Here is a 16,177-nt window from a genome sequence, read left to right on the forward strand (position 1 = left end):
CATCCCAAACCCCAACTCATCCCAAACCCGCAACCAACTCATCCCAAACCCGCAACCAACTCATCCCAAACCCCAACTCATCCCAAACTCATCCCAAACCCCAACCCATCCCAAACCGCAACCCATCCCAAACCCCAACTCATCCCAAACCCCAACTCATCCCAAACCCCAACTCATCCCAAACCCCAACCCATCCCAAACTCATCCCAAACCCCAAACTCATCCCAAACCCCAACCCATCCCAAACCCCAAACTCATCCCAAACCCCAACTCATCCCAAACCCCAAACTCATCCCAAACCCCAACCTCATCCCAAACCCCAACCCATTCCAAACTCATCCCAAACCCCAAACTCATCCCAAACCCCAACCCATCCCAAACTCCAACTCATCCCAAACCCCAAACTCATCCCAAACCCCCAACTCATCCCAAACTCCTCCCAAACCCCAAACTCCTCCCAAACTCATCCCAAATCCCCAACCCATCCCAAACCCCAAACTCATCCCAAACCCGCAACCAACTCATCCCAAACCCCAACTCATCCCAAACCCCAAACTCATCCCAAACCCCAACCCATCCCAAACCCCAAACTCATCCCAAACCCCGACCCATCCCAAACCCCAAACTCATCCCAAACCCAAACTCATCCCAAACCCCAACCCATCCCAAACCCCAAACTCATCCCAAACCCCAACCCATCCCAAACCCCAAACTCATCCCAAACCCCAACTCATCCCAAACCCCAAACTCATCCCAAACCCCAACCTCATCCCAAACCCCAACCCATCCCAAACTCATCCCAAACCCCAAACTCATCCCAAACCCCAACCCATCCCAAACTCCAACTCATCCCAAACCCCAAACTCATCCCAAACCCCCAACTCATCCCAAACTCCTCCCAAACCCCAAACTCATCCCAAATCCCCAACCCATCCCAAACCCCAAACTCATCCCAAACCCGCAACCAACTCATCCCAAACCCCAACTCATCCCAAACCCCAAACTCATCCCAAACCCCAACTCATCCCAAACCCCAACCCATCCCAAACCCCAAACTCATCCCAAACCCCGACCCATCCCAAACCCCAAACTCATCCCAAACCCAAACTCATCCCAAACCCCAACCCATACCAAACCCCAAACTCATCCCAAACCCCAACTCATCCCAAACCCCAACCCATCCCAAACCTCAAACTCATCCCAAACCCACAATCAACCCATCCCAAACCCACAATCAACCCATCCCAAATCCCCAACTCATCCCAAACCTGCAACCAACTCATCCCAAATCCCAACTCATCCCAAATCCCAACTCATCCCAAATCCCAACTCATCGTATGGCCAGAGCTCATCCCAAACCCCAACTCATCGTGTGGCCAGAGCTCATCCCACACCCACAGATCCCAGAGAGGCCAAGCCATTTATATTTTTAGACAGATAACCTCAAGAAGTGGAGGTTTTGGAATTAAAGTAAGTTTGCGGATGATGCCTTTATTCAGCGTGTCTGTGTTACCTTGCTCCCCATTCTGTTCCTTACACTAGTTTTTGTTGCGACCCACAGGAACAGATCGTGCTGAATCTGGATAGCAGGCTCCTGATGTTCCCACTCTACATCTGCTGCAATTTCCTTTACACGTCGCCGGAGACAAGACCTGAGATTGAGGAGCAGCCAGTGCACAGCGAGAACTGAGGGAGGGAGTCGTTCTGGAATCTCCGTCTGAGAGCTGCCCGCCGCGGATTCTCGCACTCCTCCGGGACCAGGTTCACGGTCGTTTTAACCAGTTCTGGAGAGAGCTGTGGTGCCCGTTCAACCAACTGGCCTGAAGAACTGCTCGTAATAAAAAACGTGAATCGTTTCAGAAGTTGTGGATGGAAAGAAACTGCTGCAGCTCCCTGTTTCTCTTGGTACAGTTTACTCTAGTTTTTCTTTTAACAATTGTGACCTGGCACAATTAAGTGTAAGCTGGAGACTGTAAACTGGCCGGAGCAGGGCATGCATCCAAACTAACTCATCCTTGCCTCTATGTCTCCAGTATCTATCGAAACAGCAATGAAGCTTGAAGTCAAGCCAACATGTGCCCATCTTCAGATACTGCCTTGCGTATACACCAACCACCAACAGCAGCGGGAACTTGAACTATTGGTGCCTCCCTCACCCAGGTTTTGCCAACACCTCCTCGAAATCATTGCCCGCACCCCCCGCCCCGCTCATTCCGGGGCATGGTCACGACTTATGCACGGACAAGCCCTCCAGTTCTCCGCCCAAGTTTCCCAAAGCAAGTTCAGGAGCCTTGACGGTGAGCATTCGGCAGACCAGTCAGATCACAAGATGGGTGGGGGGAGCCGTAACTCGCCAGGCTATCCCCGTTTACGCACTGGCAGCAGGAGGCTGCCATTTATCAAACCAGGAGCAGAACGGCGGCTGATTGTTACCTTTCCTTCACCCGTGACCCCCCCCCACCCCCCGACCCAGGGCCACTGAGCACGGCTGTGACCCCCCAGGATCCGTCCAGCTCTGTGTGGCTCAGACACATCGAAAGGGGGGGCTGCGGGCAAACCAGAGTCGGTCTCACCTGCCGTTTCAAAAGCCGGACCGGAGAGGCAGAGCCAGACAATATCTTGTTCTCCACCCTTCCCCTCCCAAAGAAAATGGGTCAGCAAGAACAGCCCTGTTCAGCTGTCACCTTGCGTGCAGCATTTTCCGCAGCACTCAGTGTCTAGGAGGGCTACAGCAACACTGCCCTCAGCAGCTAGAAAATTGTAACTACAAGTGTTTTTTTTTTTTTAAAGTTATCCATCACAACACTGCACAGTCTGACTTATTATCAAATGTAAATTCCGTTCAATTAACGTCACCGCATTTAAAGTCTGATCACAGTTTTTCCTGTTTGGAATGTGTTTTCCCTGCTTCTCCCTTCGGTTGTGACATAGCAGAGCGGGGAGAAAATGAATGAGACGTCTTTGGTGCTATTTTTTATTTTGTTTTTGCAGTGTTGAAATGCAAGTCTTGCTTTGTGTGTGAGCGACACACTGTACTCTGTAATCATTAAACACGTTACCGCTATTAACCACTTGTTATTTTTCCCAATGAGGCGAGGAGGAACGGATTTCATTTAGTAACTTGCCCAGAGGGCAGAGGATACGAATTCAGCTTCAGGGCGAAGTAGGTCTGGCCATTGCCATAACCGCACCCTCCCCCCGACCCCTCACCCCCCGACCCCTGCATTTGGAGGAACGAAAGGTTCCTTTGCAGCATGGAGCAAGACTGATGATCTGTGACTCCCAATGACTGCAACCCTGGAACCCGCAATACTGAACTCCTCGTTTCTCTAAATCTTAATCGCAAGATTCACGATTATCTGACGCAGTTATTAATTGGATTCTCAGAGACGAATTATAGCTCTGATTTGACAGCAACAGCTTGTATTTATTTAGCGCCTTTAACATAGTGAAACTTCCCAGGGCGCTTCGCAGGAGTGATTATCAAACAAGATTTGACACCGAGCCACATAGCGATATTAGGACAGGTGACCAAAAGCTTGGTCAAAGAGGTAGGTTTTAAGGAGCGTCTTAAAGATCGAAAGAGATGTGGAGAGGTTTAGGGAGGGAATTCCAGAGCTCGGGGCCCAGGCAGCTGAAGGCACGGCCGCCAATGGTGGAGCAATTAAAATCAGAGATGTGCAAGACGCCAGAATTGGAGGAGCGCAGAGATCCAATGTTAATTCACTAAGCTTCAGGCTGTGGTATAGGAATCAAATAGGTTTTCTGTTGATTATCAGCTTGAGAAGGAATCTGAGATGGATGGCCCTGAGATAGGCCAAAAGCCAGCACATCCCTGCTCTCACCATAGGAAATTAAATTCCAACAACTCCAGCTATTCCAAAGACTTGGCCCAGGTCAGTACAGAGAGTTGTATAAACTTTGGATCGTGTTTGGCGCTTGTTAAAAATATGCTTGCTTATTGGAACCATAGAGGCTTACAGCAAAGGAGGAGGCCATTTGGCCCATCAGGTGACACATTGCAGGAGCAATCCAAACTAATCCCACTGCCATGCTGTCTCCTCAAAAGCCTTGTACCTTCCTCGGCTTCAGATGTTTCCTCGACGCTTAAAGAAAGAAGATATTGTCCCGGACAATATTTATCCCTCAACCAGCATCATTACAAAAAAGCAGATTATCTGGTCATTCATCTCATAAGATGGTAAAAAATAGGATCAGGAGTAGGCCATTCGGCCCCTCGAGCCTGCTCCACCATTCAATAGGATCATGGCTGATCTTTGACCTCAACTCCACTTTCCTGCCCGATCCCCATATCCCTCGATTCCCCTAGAGTCCAAAAATCTATCGCTCTCTGTCTTGAATATACTCAATGACTGAGCCTCCACAGCCCTCTGGTAAAGAATTCCAAAGATTCACCACCCTCTGAGTGAAAAAATTCCTCCTCATCTCAGTCCTAAATGGCCAACCCCTTATCCTGAGATTATGCCCCTGGTTCTAGACACTCCAGCCAGGGGAAACAGCCTCTCAACATCTAGTCTGTCAATTCCGTTCAGAATCTTATGTTTTAATGAGGTCACCTCTCATTCTTCTAAACTCTAGAGAATATAGGCCTAGTCTACTCAATCTCTCCTCATAGGACAATCCCCCCATCCCAGGAATCAGTCTGGTGAACCTTCGTTGCACTCCCTCTATGGCAAGTATATCCTTCCTTAGGTAAGGAGACCAAAACTCCACACAATACTCCAGGTGTGGTCTCACCAGGGCCCTGTTCAATTGCAGCAAGACATCTTCACTCTTGTACTCCAACCTAATATTCCCTCTAATCTTTTTTCGCCTTATCTGAGGAAGGATGTTCTTGCCATGGAAGGAGTGCAGCGAAGATTCACCAGGCTGATACCTGGGATGGCAGGAATGACGTATGAGGAGAGATTTGGTCGATTGGGCTTATACTCGCTGGAGTTTAGAAGAATGAGAGGTGATCTCATTGAAACTTATAAAATTCTGACAGGACTGGACAGACTAGATGCAGGAAGGATGTTCCCGATGGTCGGGGAGTCCAGAAACAGGGGTCACAGTCTAAGGATAAGGGGTAGGCCATTTAGGACAGAGATGAGGAAGAGTTTCTTCACCCAGAGAGTGGTGAACCTGTGGAATTCTCTGCCACAGAAGGCAGTAGAGGCCAATTCATGAAATATATTCAAGAAGGAGTTGGATATATTTCTTAAGGCTAAAGGGATCAAGGGATATGGGGAGAAGGCAGGGACAGGGTACTGAATTTGGATGATCAGCCATGATCTCATTGAATGGCGGAGCAGGCTCGAGGGGCCGAATGGCCTATTCCTGCTCCTAGCTTATATGTTTCGTGCCGACTGCGCGGCCCATTCAGATTTTCGCGCAGGCGCGGTTTCTTCCGTGTAAAAGCCGGTCGGCGGCCTGCGCGGGACCTCCAGACCACAGAGCGGCCGCCATGGGGAACATTGCTCCAACCCCCTTGCAATAGAGGTCGACGTACCATTTGCCTTCCTAATTGCTGGCCGTACCCTGCCTTGTGAACTCCCTGCGATTCGTGTACAAGGACGACCGCTGCTGTTTGTGTGGTTAATATTTCTCTTCCTTCTTGACCCAGCTGGTGAGATGTTGCTGAGCTTTAATGCTGAAACCCAGATCACGTAGCCCAGGGCCTGTGGCATTCCAGTGAGGAACCGGTGCAGCGTGGAGAAAGTCGTAGAATTTGACCCAATCAATCGGCACAACTGCTGCACACTGATTTGAATTAAATCCACTCATTCCAGTTTAGCAAATGAAACGCTTTCTTCAAAACAAGCAAGTGGCCACTGTGCAACAAATTGGGTACAATTATAGAAAATCCATTAATTTCTCAAAATAAATGAATCCTGAAGGGGGAGTGGAATTGATTCACAGCTGTTACATTTTGCTTATTCCCACCCAGCTTAAGGCAAGTTTATTTAATTTCATTTATTAACATAAGAAATAGGAGCAGGAGTAGGCCATTCGGCCCCTCGAGCTTGCTCCACCATTCGATGAGATCATGGCTGATCATCCAAACTCAGTACCCCGTACCTGCCTTCTCCCCATATCCCTTGATAACTTTAGCCTTAAGAAATATATCTAACTCCTTCTTGAATATATTTAAAGACTTGGCCTCAACCGCCTTCTGTGGTAGAGAATTCCACAGGTTCACCACTCTCTGGGTGAAGAAATTCTTCCTCATCTCTGTCCTAAATGGCTTACCCCTTATCCTTAGACTGTGACCCCTGGTTCTGGACTCTCCGACCATCGGGAACATTCTACCTGCATCTAGTTTGTCCAGACCTGTCAGAATTTTATAAGTTTCGATGAGATCCCCTCTCATTCTTCTAAACTCCAGCGAGTATAAGCCCAATTGACCCAATCTCTCCTCATACGTCATTCCTGCCATCCCAGGGATCAGCCTTGTGGATCTTCGCTGAACTCCTTCCATGGCAAGAACATCCTTCCTCAGATAAGGTGACCAAAACTGCACACAGTACTCAAGGTGTGGTCTCACCAAGGCCCTGTACAACTGCAGCAGGACATCCTTGCTCCTATACTCAAACCCTTTCGCTACGAAGGCCAACACACCATTTGCCTTCTTCACCGCCTGCTGCACCCGCATGCTTACCTTCAGCGACTGGTGCACAAGGACACCCAGGTCTCGTTGCACTTCCCCTTCTCCCAATCTATTGCCATTCAGGTAATAGTCTGCCTTTCTGTTTTTGACACCAAAGTGGATAACCTCGCATTTATCCATGTTATATTGCATCTGCCATGCATCTGCCCAATCACCCAACCTGTCCAAATCATCCTGGAGTTTCTCGGCATCCTCCTCACAGCACACACGCCCACCCAGCTTTGTGTCGTCTGCAAACTTGGAGATATTACATCTAGTTCCCTCGTCTAGATCATTAATATATACTGTGAAGAGCTGGGGTCCAAGGATTCAATGACCCGGCCTCCGCAGCTCTCTGGGGCAGAGAATTCCAAAGGTTCACGACCCTCTGAGAGAAGAAATTCCTCCTCATCTCCGATTTAAATGGGCAACCCCCTTATTCTGAGATTATGCCCCCTGGTTCTAGATTTCCCCCACCCTCCCATATTCTGCCAAAGAAGTAGAGCAAATACCTTACTGGCCAAGCCTTTCGATCATGGGGCGCTGTGTGGCAATGTTGCCCCGGCCGAGTGACCCTCCTTGGGGTGGCCAGGCTGGCTCTGGGAGCCCGTTCTTTTCTGACCCAGACTGGCGTCTTGCCCACTGGCTCCTGCTCATTTTAAGGAGCGCTATACAAGCAACTTCAGTTATGAGGGGAGGTGGGAAAAGTTCGGACTGTTCTCCTTGGGACAGAGAAGGTTGAGAAGTGACCCAACAGAGGCTTTCAAGATGACGAGAGGTTTCGATTAGAGTACATAAGGGGAAAGTATTCCCTCGGGCGAGTGGGTCAAGAACCAGAGGTCATCGATTCGAAATCATTGGCAAAAGATCTCGAGGGGAGATGAGGAGCAGCTTTTTCACTCTGAGTTGTGGGGACCGGGAACGCTCTTCCTGAAAAGGTGGTGGAAGCTGATTCCATCGATAATTTTAAAATTATTGGACAGGTTCTGGAGGAGGAGGAGCTCACAGGGTCACGGACAAAAAGCGAGGGATGTGGGGACTAAACACGACTGCTCCTTCAAAGAGCCAGCACATGCTCGACGGGCCGAATGGCCTCTTGCGCTGTAAGTTCCGATGATTTGAGTGAATCAATGACATAAACTGTAAGCTCACAATGTCTCTGCAGGTGGCGGTGTTGAGCTATCCGACGTCACTGAAACACCACCAGAGGAAGCTGATAGCAGTGAAATCCAGATAAACCTGTGCTGGGTCTCAGAGCACGGATGGTCAAGATTTTGGTCTTCAAGGGCTGCAAAAGCACACAGCATGAGGCCTCAGGGGAGGCCACGTGTAAATCACTGTTCTCATTAACCTGCACATCTCGCAAATTAAGCTGTCAGCCGTGGCTCAGTGGGCAGCATCTCACCTCTTGAGTCAGGAGGCCGTGGGTTCACTTCGAAGACTTGAGCACAAAATCTAGGCCGACACTCCCGGCGCAGTGCTGAGGGAGCGCTGCACTGTCGGAGGGGCAGGACTGAGGGAGCGCCGCACTGTCGGAGGGGCAGTACTGAGGGAGCACTGCACTGTCGGAGGGGCAGGACTGAGGGAGCACTGCACTGTCGGAGGGGCAGTACTGAGGGAGTGCTGCACTGTCGGAGGGGCAGGACTGAGGGAGCGCCGCACTGTCGGAGGGGCAGTACTGAGGGAGTGCTGCACCGTCGGAGGGGCAGGACTGAGGGAGCGCCGCACTGTCGGAGGGGCAGTACTGAGGGAGTGCCGCACTGTCGGAGGCGCAGTACTGAGGGAGCACTGCACTGTCGGAGGGGCAGTACTGAGGGAGCGCCGCACTGTTGGAGGGGCAGTACTGAGGGAGCGCCGCACTGTCGGAGGGGCAGTACTGAGGGAGCGCTGCACTGTCGGAGGGACAGTACTGAGGGAGCGCCGCACTGTCGGAGGGGCAGTACTGAGGGAGCGCTGCACTGTCGGGGGCAGTACTGAGGGAGCGCTGCACTGCCGGAGGGGCAGTACTGAGGGAGCGCTGCACTGTCAAAGGGGCAGTACTGAGGGAGCGCCGCACTGTCGGAGGGGCAGTACTGAGGGAGCGCTGCACTGTCGGAGGGGCAGTACTGAGGGAGCGCTGCACTGTCGGAGGGGCAGTACTGAGGGAGTGCTGCACCGTCGGAGGGGCAGGACTGAGGGAGCGCCGCACTGTCGGAGGGGCAGTACTGAGGGAGCGCCGCACTGTCGGAGGGGCAGTACTGAGGGAGCGCCGCACTGTCGGAGGGGCAGTACTGAGGGAGCGCTGCACTGTCGGGGGCAGTACTGAGGGAGCGCTGCACTGTCGGAGGGGCAGTACTGAGGGAGCGCTGCACTGTCGGAGGGGCAGTACTGAGGGAGCGCCGCACTGTCGGAGGGGCAGTACTGAGGGAGCGCTGCACTGTCGAAGGGGCAGTGCTGAGGGAGTGCCGCACTGTCAGAGGTGCCGTGTTTTGGATGAGACGTTAAACTGAGGCCCCGTCTGCCCTCTCGGGAGAACGTAAAAGATCCCATGGGAGAAGAGCAGGGGAGTTCTCCCTGGTGGGCCAATATTTATCCCTTAATCAACATCACTAAAAAACTGATTAGCCGGTCATTATCACATTGTTGTTTGTGGGAGCTTGCTGTGCGCAAATTGGCTGCCGCGTTTCCCACATTACAACAGTGACTACACTTTAAAAAGTACTTCATTGGTTGCAAAATGCTTTGGGTGGTCGTAAAAGGCGCTATATAAATGCAATTCTTTCTGACGCTAGAAACGTTAGTTCAGTATGAATAAAACAAGGTATAGATAGAGAGAAACTCTTCCCATTGGCGGAAGGGTCGAGAACCAGAGGACACAGATTTAAGGTGATTGGCAGAAGAACCAAAGGCAACATGAGGAAAAACTTTTTATGCAGCGAGTGGTTATGATCTGGAATGCACGGCCTGAAAGGGTGGTGGAGGCAGATTCAATCGTGGCTTTCAAAACGGAATTGGATAAGTGCCTGAAAGAAAAAATTTGCAGGGCTACGGGGAAAGGGCGGGGGAGTGGGACTAGCTGAAGTGCTCTTGCAGAGAGCCAGCACAGGCTCGACGGGCCGAATGGCCTCCTCCTGTGCTGTAACCATTCGATGATTCTAAGGTCCAGCAAACTTTATCATCCCTATTGAGGAGTTGAGTTTCACACTAGTTCCTCCAAAGATTCAGTTTATCCTCACCAGTCAGATTTGGTAGTTGACGTGTAAAGATTGAAGTCTATCAGGATGATGAGGATGAGCGAAAGGAAAGGTTTCCAGGCTGCTGGTTTCTGTTTTATTAGCTTGTACAGGTGCTGGCTCGTTGACAAGAGATGGAAACATAAGAAATAGGAGCAGGAATAGGCCACTTGGCCCCTCGAGCCTGCTCTGTCATTCAATAAGATCGTGGCTGATCCTGGGCTCAAAGCCACTTCCCTGCCCGCTCCCCATAACCCTTCACTCCCTTAACTTGCAAAAATTTGTCTATCTCCACCTTAAATGTATTTAATGACCCAACCTCCACAGCTCTCTGGGGCATAGAATTCCACAGATTTACGACCCTCTGAGAGAAGAAATTCCTCCTCATCTCAGTTCTAAAAGGGCGACCCTTTATTCTGAAACTATGCCCCCGAGTTCCAGATTTCCCCACGAGGGGAAACATCCTCTCTGCATCTACCCTGTCGAGCCCCCTCAGTATCTTATATGTTTCAATAAGATCACCTCTCATTCTTCTAAACTCCAATGAGTAGAGGCCCAGCCTGCTCAACGTTTCCTCATAAGTCAACCCCCTCATCTCAGGAATCAACCTCGTGAATCGTCTCTGAACTGCTCGATACCAGCCTTAAATCATGTTCTGCCGGCATGAGCTAACACACCACTGCAGAGAGCAGTGGTTGGAGGCCGGAGCGTGTGCAGTGCCCTGTTGGCGCTCCAACGTGTTTCCCCTGCTGCATGGCCAACTTGTACGCAGTAAGAGCAGGGTTTTGTTCTTGTTGCACCTGGCCATGCAGCAGACAAGCAATTGCCCCCCCCCACCCCACCCCCCCCCCCGTCCAGTCTCCCTGTACCCGCTGCACCCTGGTGATCCTTTACACACAAGTGCAATATGAGGGAAACCTGCCTCGCACTCTCATGGGCAACTATTTGGCACAGCGTAAAATTCAGTCGAGTAAAATGGCATTGGGTCATCTTGAGGTCGTGAAAGGCACGACATAAATGCAAGTTCGAAATAACAACAGAAAATGCTGGAAAAACTCAGCAGGCCAGGCAACATCCGTGGAGAGAGAAACAGAGTCAATGTTTCAGGTCGAAACCCTTCGTCAGGACTGAAAAAACACAGGAAATGAAACAGATTAAAAGGTCAGTTTGGGGGCTGGGAAATGGGGGATGAGAGAACAAAAGAGAAGTGAAGAGACATTAAGAGGTATTCAAAACCAGACGAGATGGTGATAGGACTAGTGGAGACAAAAGACGGCTCTAGATTAGATGTGAAATGCGCTGGCAGAATGGGAGACAGCTGCCATGTGGGAGAGAAAAAAGGGGGAAGGGCCAAAACAAAGGTGTGGATAATAAATATATATAAAAATGTAATAGGGGCCGAGGTTATGATCTGAAATTGTTGAACTTGATATTGAGTCCGGAAGGCTGTAAAGTGCCTAATCGGAAGATGAGGTGCTGTTCCTCGAGCTTACGCTGGGTTTCCGTGGAACAATGCAAGAGGCCGAGGACGGTGAGGTCTGATAGGGAATGGGGCGGTGAATTCAAATGACAGGTGACCAGAAGCTCGGGGTCACCCTTACGGACTGAACAGAGGCAAGTTCTTACTTTGTGTTCTTCCCAGGTTTCTTCAAATAGTGTACATGGAATTGTCAGTGTTACCCCCTCCCAACATTAAGCTGGTTTAACAGTCGAGACTGTGATGATTCCACAGAACAACTCAAGATTGCAGAGGCTGACAGAATTGATGCGGAATGATTTTCCGGGCCTGATTTGGTAGGAAAATTCCTGACAATCCCAATGCAAGATCTCAGGGCAACCTTCCATTATTGATTTAGTGGTGTCTCATTGCAAGGACAGACGTCCACCCACCCCCATCCCCCGACAATCAATCGGCCTTGGAAATGACCAACTTGAAAGAACGGAGAGATTTCCTGGAGCCAGTGCGACACCAGCAGGGTCAGAGATTCTATATGGGGAAAGCGATCAATTTCACGATAAACTGGCTCATTTATTACCGCTGAAATGTAATGAAATCAATCAAATAAAACTGCTGGAAATACACAGCAGATCCATCGGCAGCTGTAAAGCGAAAAAGCAAGTTAGTGTTTCATGTGACAATGATTTCCTCTCTCATTTGTACATCAGGAGCAGGAGGAGGCCATTCGGCCCCTCGAGCCTGCTCCGCCATTCCATCCGATCACAGCTCATCTGCACCTCAACTCCATTCACCCGCCTTGACTCCAGATCCCTCGATACCCTCACCTAACAAAAACCTAACAATCTCAGTCTTGAAAGCTCCGACTGACCCAACACGCACAACCTTTTTGGGGGAGAGAGTTCCAGATTCCCACCACCCTTTGTGTGAAGAAGTGCTTCCTGACATCACCCCTGAACGGCCTGGCTCTAATTTTAAGATTCCGCCCCCTTGTTCTGGACTCCCCCCACCAGAGGAAATAGTTTCTCTCTACCCCATTTTAACATTTTAAACACCTCGATTAGGTCACCCTTCTACACTCAAGCAAAGACGAGCCAAGTCTATGCAACCTGTCCTCATAATTTAACCCTCTATTAACCCGGTATCATTCTGGTGAATCTGGGCTGCTCCCACTCCAAGGCCAAGATATCCTTCCTTAGGTGCGGTGCCCAGAACTGACCGCAGGAACTGCAGATGGAGCCGGACCCAGGCTCTGCACAACTGAAGTTCTGGATTCACTAAAAAGGCAGGAAGGGGACACAGGAGGTGTCAATGGAGGGATGATCTAGGTGGGCCGATTGTCCGCCCTCATCTGTACTGCTCTTTTGTGATGTACATCTGTAGCAATTTCTGTATTCAAGAATGAGAGGGGATCTTATTGAAACATAAGATTCTGAGGGGGCTCGACAGGGTAGATGCAGAGAGGATGTTTCCCCTCGTGGGGGAATCTAGAACTGGGGGGCATAGTTTCAGAATAAGGGGTCACCCATTTAAATCAGAAATGAGGAGGAATTTCTTCTCTCAGAGGATGGTGAATCTTTGGAATTCTCTACCCCAGGGAGCTGTGGAGGCTGGGTCATTGAATATATTTAAGGTGGAGATAGACAGATTTTTGAACGATAAGGGAGTCGAGGGTTATGGGGAGCGGGCAGGGAAATGGAGTTGAGGCCAAGATCAGATCAGCCATGATCTTATTGAATGGCGGAGCAGGCTCGAGGGGCCAAATGACCAACTCCTGCTCTGACGTCTTATGTTCTTATTCCCGATTTCCAGGGAGTCTATTATTTATTTTAATTTTCCTTCCGTGAAGGTGGACGTGGCGATGAAAGGAAGGTCGCGAAGTCTTTGCTGGGTCAGGGAACTATTTCGTACCAAAGGAAAATACACTTACACAGGATTACAGAGGATATACAGCACAGAAACAGGCCATTCGACCCAACCAGTCCATGCTCCACTCGAGCCTCCTCCCGTCTTTCCTCATCTAAATCTATCAGCATAACCCTCTATTCCCTTCTCCCTCACATGCTTGTCCAGCCTCCTCTTAAATGCATCTATACTATTCACCTCAACCACTCCCTGTGGTCGCGAGTTCCACATTCTCACCACTCTCTGGGTAAAGAAGTTTCTTCTGAATTCCCTATTGGATTTCTTGGTGACTATCTTATATTGATGGCCTCTAGTTATGCTCTTCCCCACAAGTGGGAACATTCTCTCTCTATCCACTCTATCAAAACCTTTCATCATTTTAAAGACCTCTATTCGGTCACCGCTCAGTCTACTTTCCCGGCCTGTTTGTCCTTTCCTGGTGGGTATAACCTCTCACAAAATCCCTCTCACGATAGTAACTCCGAGATCGTCTGCGTACCACAGGAAGATTACCTTCATTTGAGGGGCTTTGATAGAGTACATCAGGAGAAAGTGTTTCCTCTGTGATATTATAAAAAAGGATATGGATGCACTGGAGAGGGTGCAATAAAGATTTACTAAAATGATATCAGAGCTGAGAGGTTCTACCTATCAGGAAAGATTGAACAGGCCGGGGCTCTTTTCTCTAGAAAAGTGAAGACTGAGGGTTGACCTGATGGAGGCCTTTAGGATTATGGAAGGGTTTTATAGGGTAGAGCGAGAGAAGATGTTTCCTCTTGTGGGTGAGACCAGAACTCGGGGCCGTCAATATAAGATAGTCACTAATAAATCCAATAGAGAATTCAGGAGAAACTTCTTCACCCAGAGAGTGGGGAGAATGTGGAACTCGCTCCCACAGGGAGTGGTTGAGGCGAATAGCACAGACATATTTAAGGGGAAGTTAGATAAACGCATGAGGGAGAAAGGAATAGAAGGATATGGTGATGGGGTGAGATGAGGACGGGTGGGAGGAGGCTCATGTGGAGCAGAAACACCAGCACGGAGCAGTGGGGCCGAATGGCCTGTTTCTGGGCTGTAAATACTGTGTAATACTTTGCAAAATGACCTCATGATATTCTCAGACAAATGTTTAGCCTCTTTGAACAAAATTTGCCCTCCTGTGTGCTATTTAAACACACAGCCTTAACCTGTTGATTTTAAACAGATTCATCAATCAGCACTAATTTCTCGTCTATATTTGTTTTTAAACCTCAAAACTTTGGATAACTCTTCCTTTCGAGAACATCCCACAGGTAAACAGCGGTGTGACATTTGGCGAGCCAGTCGCTGCCTTTAACATTGTAAGTGTGTTGTTGCAAGCAATGCGATTCGCCCTTTCCCACTGAGTAGCCTGGTGCTAAACCTCCACCTGGGGGAGCCAGCGATTTGGATCCTACCTGGACAAGGTTCGACGGGGAGAGTGGAACAAATCTGTTCTTCAGCACAGAGTGTCATGTGACGGGATTGCACCTTCGGATCTTGGTGAGGGTGCGTCGCAAGATTCTCCTCTTCATTTATGAAGCGTGCCTAACCTCCTGGAGATGTTGGCATCTTTGACGGCGGCAGGGCAAGTTGAGAAGGCTGTTAAGAAATCGTATGGGATACTTGGCTTTGTAAATAGGGACACTGAATGCAAAAGCAAGGAAGTCATGCTAAACCTTCACAAATCTCTGGTTAGGCCTCAGCTGGAGTATTGAGCCCAATTCTGGGCACCACACCTGGAGAGGGTGCAGAGGAGGTTTACCAGGATTAGACCAGGGATGAGGAACTTCAGTTATGTGGAGAGATTGGAGAAGCTGGGATTGTTCTCCTTAGAGCAGAGAAGGTTAAGGGGAGATCTAATAGAGGTGTTCAGAATTATGAGGGGTTTTGACAGAACAAGTAAGGAGAAACTGTTTCCTCTGGCAAGTGGGTCGGTAATTAAAGGTCATAGATTTTAAATAATTGGCAAAAAAACTAGAGGGGAAAGGAGGAGAAATTTCTTCACACAGAGGGTTGTTGAGCCCTGGAACGCACTGCCTGAAAGGGCGGAGGAATCAGGTTCCACAGGAACTTTGAAAGAACAACTGGACAAGTAGTTGAAGAGGACTCATTGGCAGGGCAATGGGGAGAAAGCTGGGGTGTGGAACTAAATTGGACAGCTCTTTCAAAGAGCCGGCACATGTATGATGGGCCGAATGGTCTCCTTCTGTGCTGTTCTATGATTGTGATGTGTTGCCACGGCATTAAGCTCTGTCCTGGGAAAGTGAATCGATCCTAACATTGTTAGCTGCACCCTAAGCCTGGTCAGAATCAATGAAATGGAAGGTCCCTAACCACCCCCCGCCCCTGTCTCTCCGCCACCATCTCCTCCTTAAAATCCAACTCTTTGACCAAGCTTTTGGTCACCTCCTTCTATTATCTCCTTCTTTGGAAGGGTATTGAACATCTGCAACTCTCTCCTCCAAAAGGCTGTGGATGCTGCTGGTCAATTGAAATGTCCCAGACTGCGATCGATAGATTTTTGTTGGGTAAGAGCATTGAGGGAGACAGAGCAAAGGCAGATTGGTACAGATCAGCCAGGATCTAATTGGTGGAAACAGGCTCGAGGGGCTAATTGGCCTACTCCTGTTTCTGATGTCCCTGGATCCAGTGACAGGCACACTAACCAGCCTCTTACTACTTTCCCCTAGAGGATGTGTTTCTTACATTATTTTTTTGTGTTCAGGTATCGGCACCAGTCACTCCCAGGGCAGCTATAATACAGGAAGATGCAGAGAAAATGTCACTTTGTCACATCTTCAGAATATTCCAAAACACTTCACATCCAACAAGTTACTTTCAAAGTGCAGCCACTTGTGACGTGGGTAAACATGGCAGTCAATTTGCACACAGCAGGATCCCACAAACTGTATTTGGTGGTGTTGGTTGACCGAG

At 49.5% G+C, this 16,177-nt stretch overlaps 1 protein-coding gene across 2 annotated transcripts in view; it reads left to right on the forward strand.

The window, feature by feature from the left end:
- gmcl1 (germ cell-less, spermatogenesis associated) overlaps positions 1-3,068 on the forward strand; it is a 103,844-nt gene extending 100,776 nt beyond the window's left edge. For both annotated transcript variants that reach the window (XM_085970904.1, XM_085970903.1), the window contains exon 14: positions 1,562-3,068. In XM_085970904.1, coding sequence (XP_085827030.1) covers positions 1,562-1,690 — 129 coding nt within the window. In that variant the 3' untranslated portion in view covers positions 1,691-3,068. The remainder of the gene's footprint in view (positions 1-1,561) is intronic.
- The last annotated feature ends 13,109 nt before the right edge of the window (positions 3,069-16,177 follow it).

The sequence above is a fragment of the Somniosus microcephalus genome, chromosome 30 (assembly GCF_052327205.1).
Source record: "Somniosus microcephalus isolate GS21.2 chromosome 30, FLI_Smic_1.0, whole genome shotgun sequence".
Taxonomy (NCBI): Eukaryota; Metazoa; Chordata; class Chondrichthyes; order Squaliformes; family Somniosidae; genus Somniosus; species Somniosus microcephalus.